At 38.2% G+C, this 10,034-nt stretch overlaps 1 protein-coding gene across 1 annotated transcript; it reads right to left on the bottom strand.

Moving 5' to 3' along the window:
• Positions 1 to 538: 538 nt before the first annotated feature.
• pgrmc2 (progesterone receptor membrane component 2) lies at positions 539 to 8,495 on the bottom strand. The gene is made up of 3 exons (XM_043262701.1): positions 8,112 to 8,495; positions 4,551 to 4,706; positions 539 to 2,451 (listed from the first exon to the last, which is right to left on the bottom strand). Exons 1-3 carry the CDS (start codon positions 8,461 to 8,463, stop codon positions 2,354 to 2,356), a joined length of 606 nt encoding a protein of 201 aa, XP_043118636.1. The 5' UTR covers positions 8,464 to 8,495; the 3' UTR covers positions 539 to 2,353.
• Positions 8,496 to 10,034: the final 1,539 nt, after the last annotated feature.

Below are 10,034 nucleotides of genomic sequence, written 5' to 3'. Positions count from 1 at the left end.
GCAATCACTTGAACAATGGCTTTGTTTCATTGCTGATTGTGTAAACTGGGGAGTGACATGCAGGGCACCGATACATTTTCAACTCTGACACGATTTTGTGACATTTCACACTGCTGCTTAAATGTACAATCTTATATCATGCTTGAAAATATACGTTTTCAAATCCATAAAAATGACCTGGACAAACTATTGCTATTGCTCTGTTATCTTTGCACATGTAACGTATCAGTAATTACACCTGGAACGTGACGCATACCACAACCAAGTACAAGTTTCCTCCCCTATTCCTTCACACAAGCTTAATTGCTTTATTATGGAAGTACAAAATCCTTTAACTAGCCTGAAGCCTCCAAAACTTTTGTGGTAGAATGACACAAGCACATTTAACAAACAAATCAACCTACATTTTACATTTCAGTGTTTACAGTCTCAGCCGTCACTTTTATAGTTCTGAGATTTGAAATTATACACTTTGTGAGAAACAAAGCCTATTTTTGCACTGAAGATGACAACAGAGGGTCAGAAAGGATAACAATAGTTATTAACCAAATGTATTTATTTCTGCAACAATGCGTTCTGCCCCCCCCCACCCCCTCGAGCACACACGCACACACATCCTTGCAAACTCCATTTAAATACATGACGTGAGAGCCAGCATTACCTCACTGTTTGCTGCACATGCTTTAATAAAATGATACACATATTTACAGAATCCACAATTTTTGAATTGCGCCTCATCCCCTTCCCCTCAGCAAAGACAAAGTATTCTTCCAAACTCATAGTTCCCCTCTCCAGAAAAACAAAACGAAACGTAACACTTAAGGGTGGATTTGAAAATTACCCACAATTAAAAAATAAATTCAGCAGAAAAAAAAAAAAAAAAAAGAGGGGAAAAAGAGAGATGGAAACAGAGAAAGAGCAATGGATCTTTTGGCCAGTACAACACAGCAGTGCGTGGAGTTTAATAACAGCGCAGATATGGCAGTAACACTGAAATAGCTCATAAAGTCTATGTACAAGGTCACGATAATGGCGGTCGAGCCTCTCGTGTCAGATTCACTCACAGACGTGAGCACACCTCGTCGTACGAACTGTGAGGAAATGGAGGGGAAAGATGCCTTGGCTTTCGAAAAACCTCCTAAGAGTATGTTTTGTGAACAAGGGCAGAGCAGAACATGTTTTAACTTTGTATCCTTCTACGTCTCTTGACTATTCTGTAGTAAATTAAATGGAAATAAGGCACAATAACTACGCTGACTGTTTCGTTAACAGGGGAAGGGAGAGTTCTGTTGACCAATGAGCAGAGAAGTTGATCCAATTAAACTACCTTACTGATCTTCCCTTTGCATCCCAACCAGCCGTTCAGATTTCCGCAGTTCAAATAAAACAAGTTTTATGGCGAGAATGCTAACGGATACCCTCCTCCCCCCAACAAACATTTCCCATCCCGCATGTTTTACAATCACATTGTGACATAAACCGCTACACACTAGTGGTGCACACAATACAAAAAATTGCTAAGAGCACCCACCCACCCCAGTCCCTCCCATCCTTTGGATTGATTGGCTGATGGCAGACAATCTGGCTTTTGGATTGGTTACCATATCCGCTCCACATTTACTTTGATTTAAAATGACAACGTTCTCATAGTCGATGAATAAGCATGAGATATAAATGCTTATGAAGTGTTTGAGAAGTGTGTTGCGATACGGTAATCACACACAACAAAACCCAACTTAAATGAAAAACAAACAAAAAAAAATTAAAAGAGACCCCAGTTGCAATTTTTAACCTGTCGTGTACTGAATTCCAGGCATCTGCCCCACTCTATGTATGTGACCTTCAAGGTCATGAACAGTGAAGTCCCCAAAGAAAATTAAGTGAATAAAAATGTATGTGTATTCAGTGTTTCCTTCCTCCTTCCTTTTTTATTCATCTCTTCACATTGTCAGTCCAAGTCTGAACGCGTAAATGTGCAGGATGCTATAAAAGCCTCAGGTGCGCTCCGCTCTCCACTGGACTGCAGGGTAAATAATGGACGATTTAGGACTGGTGGTAGTGTTTGATGGTATAAATTGAGCGTTTAGATGGGACAGGGAGATTGAGAGGCTAGGAGCTGGATTAAGGAGAAGGTATCAAGAACAGACAAGAAGAGTACAGGAAACTCTGACAGGCTATTGGTCTGTTTTGGTAGAAGAACAGTCAGAACAGCATGGGGCTTTTAGACTGTGGTGGAGCAGTAGTGGGGACACGATCGAGGGCAGATTCGGAGGGGTTTTCTTGCTGGGGATTAACTATTCTGGATGGTGGCCTTCTAAGTCCTGGGCTTCAGCTGCTGTGATGTTTCAGCAGATCATTCGTGTTTTTGATGATCCTTCATGTCCTCTTCATCTGTGTACTCAGACGGCTCGTCTCCTGGCTTCAACAAACGGCCGACGTAGTCATATTTCTCTGAGAGAGAGAGAACAAATGGAAAAGCATTAATAAAACAATTTTAACATAAAATTGCATTTTGGTTCGCACTGATCCGTTGAGCCGTTTTGTTTAGGATTGTGGCATCTTTTGAATATTCAGTGATTGCCATGTTGTTTGTCATCAAGACCGCTACAATATGGCGGACGGCTTATAGCATATAGAAACAGTGGCAAATGAGTCGTCTATGTAAATATATCTATGGTAACAAGTAGGGAGAGAAGTTAGCATAGACCTGTTAGCCTCTGTTGGCACCTTTCTCCATCAGCGTTATGGTTAACTACAACAAATCTAGAACTATTCAAAATCGTATATGATTAAATGGAAATAAATAATATATAAATATTAAATGGAAAAAAACAAAAAAATTGATCTGGTAACTAAGTGAATTAAGTTAAAGTACTTTAAGTAAAATTCAGTACATAAAATTATTCAGACTTCAAAAAATGAATAAAATTACATTAGTCAAGTACCACTTTTTCTGTGAAAGCTAGTTAAAAAAAAAAGAAAAGAAAAAAAAGATATTTTAACGAATTTTATAAAAAAAAAAAATCAAATTATTTTTTAAGGGTTCGTATATGGCATTCACCATTTCACCTCTGGTAGCAAAAACGAAAGAAGCTGTGCTTTATCACCAGAGTAACTTATTTGTCAAGGAGCATTAATCTGTTATATTACATGCCTGACGTTTCTCACAGGCGGGAAGTCAAGCTGTTTATCTCACATTTCCTCATTGCACACAGTAACACAAACAGATATGAGATTGATTGATTCAATGTAGAACAATCTAGATCAGTCAAAAACAAACCTTATATGGCTATAGAATACGCATATAAACGCATACAAGTACATTAAGTCAACAATAGTGAATCATTGCATTGATATATAACAATGCGGATGAACATCTATGATTGAATAGACCATAATCGATTATAGTCTACGTTGTCATTTGCATAAGGGCTTGTCAAGTAAGTATTAAAACACTCCATTTCAAAATCGGAGCTTGGCTTTTCCCCCCACATATGGCAAATGTGTGCGACAGAGAAACACAGCGAGCTTCATTGCGCTGTGCAATGATTGACTGTGCTTTCACTGGCTGTTATTTCACTCTTTTTATTTAGATATGCTTTCATTTCTGCCATTAGGAATGCAATACGTATTAGATGCATGGAACTCACATACTGGCAGACTTACACATGAGCTTTGTGCTTGTTTGTTCTGAAGCTCGCGGCTACAGGTAAATGCACTTGCATCTAAAGTCATGAAACAAATTATATCAGTTTTGGTGTTTTCATCTGATACGTGGAAAAAGATCTGTGCATTACTGTGAATGCAGTCTATTAAAAAGTGTCTACGATCTCATAAATAATAATCTGATGGCATTATGACAATAATAAAAAACAAAAAAACAACAAACCATAACTACTGAGTGTAAACTTTCAATAGTCCCATTTAAAGCACTCCCAGATACTGAAAGTGTTTTCTTTTATCACATGAAGGCTAATTGTTTTTTACTTGCAAGTTTTGAAGCTATATTTACTTTTTAATTTTTAATAATAATAACAACAATTATCTTAAAATGAGTATTTTATTGACTTTATTTCTTAACTACCTAGCCTTTTTTATCTTATCTCATTCAACCATCTGACACATCATCACCGCTAAATAATGGTGCAGGAAACACTGATGTATGGCCATGCATTTTTATAGCTCTCTGATCTAGAGGGAACAGGACAATTAAAGCTTACTGTCACTCATCATCTAGAGAAATTTTTTTTTTTTTACAGTACCCCATTCCTGAATCAGCTGTGTGATTACAGTAAATGTACAGATCAGCCCTAACCTGCACAACAGGAACAACATGTGGAGCTTGTGGTTGAGGAGTAGTGAAAATTAACTACCTACCTAACATGCAGAACAATCCTACCTCCAATTACCAAGGCACTCCAATTATCAAGTATTCTGTGCCATTCATTACCAATTACTAAAGCCAATAGAAACTTTCAGACATGGTGGTTAGATTTTTGAGCAAATGCTATGTTTTCTTTCTGAATTCACAGTGAAAATCTCCTGCTTACCCATGAACTGCATCTCCCATTCTCGAACACTTTCCATCTGTACAGCATTCAGGTCTGAAAGATCATCGTACTCGTCTCGTAATGCATCTTTCTCCAGGCAGAATGTTGCCAAACCCCGAGAAGCATCACGTCCCGCAAAGATCCCGTAGGGGCCCTCTGGAACAACAGACATACTGTGAGGATAAAGGTCAGCAAGACAAATTTAGGAACTTTTGCACAATATGGATATTGTGAAAAGAACTAAAAATGTAATATTGCCAGCAATTAATTAAACAAATATTATTAAACTTTAATTTAAGTTTAAAGTAAACTAATTAGAACTCCCAAAATGTAAAAAGGAAAAAAAAACAAACAAACAAAACAAAAAAAAAAAAAAAAAAAACAGTAAAACAATATATAAAGTGTTTAAAATAGCATTACTTGTGCATGAATAATATATAAGAATTACTACTAACAAACATTAGTATAAATTAGTACTATTATTTTTACTACTATTACTAGGAGTAGTAAAAGTCCAACTGACATGCAATCAAAACAAAACTCTTATGAACCTACTAAAAGAAAGTTGTAGGGTCAGTGAGTCAGACAATCACAGACAAGTTGAAACCAAAGTGGAGTGTGGTCTCAAAAACAACCAAACAGCTGAGATGAAGCAGCGCACGCAAACCAAAGGAATGCAGGTAAACAAACAGGTACTCCTTAACGGCTGTGTGAGATTCTGTGAACGACTAAGGAAATGAATGTGAGGTGCCATTACAAGACACTATGGCTACGTCTAAACAAATCTGGAAATATTTGAAAACTAGCATTTCATTTTCAAATGCTCTCTGTCCACAAACGCTTTAAAGTGTTTATCAAAAGTTCCACACAGAAACATCAGAAAACTCAATTCACCTCACTGCGCATAACCTCTAAAAAGCAAATACAATGATACAGACGAAACAGTCATGAGTGTTTAAGCAGCTTTTATAAAAATGTCATGACATGGACATCAAGAAGCGAGCACATTTCATGTCATCTTTGCAGGACTGCATTATAAAGAGTGTACAAAGTAACATCTATAGCGACAATGAAAACGTGAAAAGCACAATACCAGTATAAACATAGATATCTATTAGCACAATGTGCGTCACATGACTAAACATCCAATACTGTTTTCAAAACCCTTTATTTTCAGTCCACAAACTTACTTTTCAAATGTATTCCCTTTTACAAAAATATATAGTACTAAAACTCCAGCTGTGCACAAACCGTTCAGGTCACACACCTTTCCTCCCAAACCTGAAGCCTCCTGAAACGTGACAGATGTGCACAACAGACTGATGAACTTCAGTCACACAATCAAAACAAACAAATGAACTGATGCGATAAAAGGAGACGATAAGAGGACAGGCACGTCTCTGATACTTGCTGCATTCAAAGTTTTACTTCAGAACCTCTTGAACAGAAACTGGAATCCATGATTCTTAAATAGCACGACTGCCAAAAGCCTTGCAGATCAGGCCCGATGATGACTAGGCTACTCTGGCATTTGTAGTTTCCTCTGTTCTCTCTCGACAAAGAGACCGAGCTTTAGTCATTGTTTATTCAGAACAGAAGGCAGTAGAAGGGGCAATCTTTTTTGATATTTCTTTTTTTGGTTCATCATCTGATCTCCATGTGCAAAGCCAGTTAGCTTATGCACACATAAAACACACACGCATTTTCTCTCTCTCTCTCTCTTTCAGCAGTTGAGCAATAATAATCTTAAAAGAAACAAGCAGGTCCGGCCAAACGTTGACCAAAAAGAACAAGCTGCTCCACGGCCGAGTGATAAGACACCACGTCTGCCTACAAAGTACAAAGCTCTGCTATAGTCTCATCAGGTTATAAATGAATGCAGCAACAGGTAAATAAAGCTGATCTCATATTCTGTCTGGGTGAAATGGTGCAAGATGCCACACGGGACTACAGGTGTCTAAACGAATGACTCACCGGTCAGGGTCTGGGCTGCTGATGACACCACACCTTGAACGCCCGTGTCCCCCCCCCTATAAACACCACAGATGGTCAGATAACTCTCATATACAAATATAGCTGAGGGAGATGAGAGGCCCAATCAGAGGCTCTAGTTTGAACTGTGAATCAAAACTTGGTGCATGCAATCAACGGCTGTGATGATCCTAGTAGTTTTATGTGCAGTCTTGGTTTCACTTCTGACCCGGGTCTCCGAATATAGACTCCGGACAGACAAAAGGCCGCTGTTCTGGCTTTGAGAGCAAATATTTCAAGTATTCTGTGCCGTTTTGCAGAGCCTGTAAACCGCTCTTAAAGTACAGGGGAAAGAAACAAGTGTTTCCCTGCAGGGGAGGGAGGAAGGAATGAGGCCCGGTGCTTGATTTCTTAACCAAGGCCACTGCTAAACTTAGCTGACCTAATATTCATCACAGCAAATCAAGCCGTTAGCGTTACAGGTTTAAAATAAGCATATCGATTAATAAATAGTACAGTGCATACCTGATGGGTGTGCCAGCACATGGCTCTCACCCCGTATGTCCACGTCATACATGGCTCTCATTCAAAAATGCACTGACATGACAGGTTGAAGCCTGGGAAAGAGTTCACCAATGCAAAACAGAGAGGCAGAAAGGTGACCGCAGTTATGAATGAGACAGAAAGGACCAGTCAAGAGGCTAACTGGCAAACTCTGATCAGACATCAGACCATCCGGTGCATCATCACAGCGGGGGTTTATGGGAGAAAGAGGCTTTGTGTGACTTTACCCTGACTTGTGTTTACAAGTATTAGCTTTCCTCTGACCCGAGTATAAGCTGGTTACCACAAAAGCTATTCTTCTATGACAAAGCTGTTGTTTTTATAAACTAACCAGTACAAGTTATACTAATTAACATCTAATTACTGTAAGTTTTGCTGCTTTAAGTCATGCATCGTTTCTTATTATTTCTACAGCAAGTACATGTAAGTTGTAAAAAGGTCAACAAAAAGTTGCCAGTAACCTAACTGTATCCCTCATAATTTCATGAGTTAGATGTTAGTACTTAATTATAGATTAACATATAAACAATTAGCGACTAGAACTTATTTATCAGATACTAGTCAGTGCTGGCTCAAACCACTAGTATCCAGACTTGTAACTACTCCATTATTACCAATTAAAAATGCCAAAATTAAAATAATTTACTTCAGACCAGTATGCATTTCCAATTGTTGCAGGCACTAGTAAAAAAACGGTTAAGTTACTATATTTTAATTGTTACAGTGTAGTCACAGAAACAAGCACTGAGTATTATTAATAACTCCATACACTTACTATATGGTTAGTCGTTTGTAACGAAGCATAATGTACAGTTACGGATATAGTAACGTGTAACAGGCAAACTGCAAAAAAAAGCGCTGGCGCGAATATTAATAAGGTGTTTGTTAGTCACTAGTAACTATCCGGTAGTTACTAGTATTCCAGCTAGTAGACTTTGCGTACTGGATACTAGTACCTTCTCCACTGCTGAAGTTAAAAAACCCCGCTGAATGTGGGTGTGAGCCTGAGCCCTGCGCTCTCCTTACCGCGTCCGTAAAACTTTTTGCCGCTGGTCACGTCGAAGACCTTGGTATTAACTGCCATGAGGATGCGCGGGTTCTGCACGCCGTCGTACTCGCGCAGCTGCTGCAGGGTGAAGTCGCGTCTCCTCATCTTGGGAAGCGGCGAGGCCTCGCTGCCCCGGCCCGCGTCCGCGCCCGCCCTCCGCCACCACCGCGCGTAAACCACGTAGCACGCGGCCAGCAGGAGCACCAGAACGCTGAGATCGAGCAGCATGCCGCTTATACCGAGACCGGCCCCCGGATCCAACTCCTCTGTCGTGCCCTGCCCGCCGCTAGTGTCCGCCGCTGCACTCCTACCGTCCCCATCGTCCGCCATACTGCAACGATAGCGCCTTCCCACCGCGCGCGCCCGCCCAGCTGCCACTCAGGGGCACCTCTGATTGGCCGTCTTTCACCGGAACACCCCGTTGGCTCCTGGGATTTGTAGTTTTCTGTCAGAGTGGCGCCTTCAAGACCACCGATCGCATGCTACCAGACAAAGGCTTAATAATATAATAAGATAATGAAAAGGCGCTAACTGTTATGATTACATTTATCAGTAGCCAACTGTGAAAAAAAGACTTTAGCATGCCGAAAATCTGCTTTTTAACTACCCTGCAACTCAAAAGTATGTTTTACTTTTATTTATCAGACATTAAACAACGAAGGTGTATTAAATACAAAACTGAATATAATGAAATATATATAATGTGATAAATATTGTCAACCAAAAATGTAAAAAACAAAATAATAGCAGTAGATAGCAGTAACCATTGTGAGCACTTTACCTTCACAACCTATTGAATTTACAATCTTTACTATTGCTAAAGTGCAAAAGAAGCATTGATAAGTCGCTTGAGCCCTAAAAGTTTTAGTAGGCTATACTTATTTGTCGAATTAAACACACAAAAAAGTTACACTTCATAAAAAAAAGTTTATAGCGTATTGCTCAGAGCAGCCGAATTGCTCTAAGTGTTTATATCATGTCTGTAAGAGGTTTCACGAAGCCATGGTAAACCTGCAAAAATTAAGGAATTTTAACAGGGATTTAAAGCCTGGAAACACAAAAATGTTTATAGTGAGCACACCTGCTTCCGGTTGTGCCCTGCTCTAAAATATGGAGTATATTGTTTTTTTTTTGTTGTTTCGTGAGTGAAAATTATTTATTTCTATATCTATTAATCAAAGTAACTAAAAAAGTAATGGGAATTTTGTTAAAAATTTGCAAAATGTAGATTACTGTGTAAGATCCAGTAAAAAAAAAAAAAAAACCACAGCACACGCTGACCTTACTTGAACTCAGCAAGAAATACAATATATATATTACTTTGGGGTTTTATAAACAGATTTTAATATATTTTAAGTTTTTTTTACATTTTACAATTTATGAGGAAAAAAAAAATTAAACCGACATGCATACCAACACACAAGCGCACACAAACAAAAATATCACAATAAAATGAATCAATAAAAATTAATTGATTGAAATTAAGAGAGCTGCTTCTAATATTTTTTTTTTATGTACAGTTTTCATAAGCAAATATGATACAATCTGGACATCAATTCAGTGTCTGATTAATGATCATAAATGAGAAACAAAACACTGATTTAATGTTATCAGCAAAGATCCAATCGGCAAAAAATAAAAATATAATGCAGATAAATGTATTCTCGGGGCCACCATGTTTGCAGTCATCTACATTCTCTCAGTAATAATAATAATAAAAAAAAAAAAAAAAAAAAAAAAAGATTATAATCAATTAAGCTTTCAAAAGAGAGTAAAACAATAAATTATCTCAAACTTAACTCCAATAGGATTCAAAATTTAAAAGGAAGAATAATTCCTCTCAAAAAGATAACATTTCTTAGAAACTTCAAGTACACAGATGTTTACCAATTTAAGTCAAA

This window comes from Puntigrus tetrazona, chromosome 17, assembly GCF_018831695.1.
Source record: "Puntigrus tetrazona isolate hp1 chromosome 17, ASM1883169v1, whole genome shotgun sequence".
NCBI classification, from domain to species: Eukaryota; Metazoa; Chordata; class Actinopteri; order Cypriniformes; family Cyprinidae; genus Puntigrus; species Puntigrus tetrazona.
The sequence above is the reverse complement of the archived record's forward strand: the minus strand, read 5'-3'. Positions and strand labels throughout refer to the sequence as shown.

Coding starts and splice junctions, on each gene's coding strand:
- pgrmc2 (XM_043262701.1), bottom strand. CDS start 8,463: ATGGCGGACGATGGGGACGGTAGGAGTGCAGCGGCGGACACTAGCGGC. Junction 4,707..8,111: donor CAAAAAGTTTTACGGACGCG/GTAAGGAGAGCG, acceptor CTGTTGTTCCAG/AGGGCCCCTACGGGATCTTT. Junction 2,452..4,550: donor ATGGGAGATGCAGTTCATGG/GTAAGCAGGAGA, acceptor TCTCTCTCTCAG/AGAAATATGACTACGTCGGC.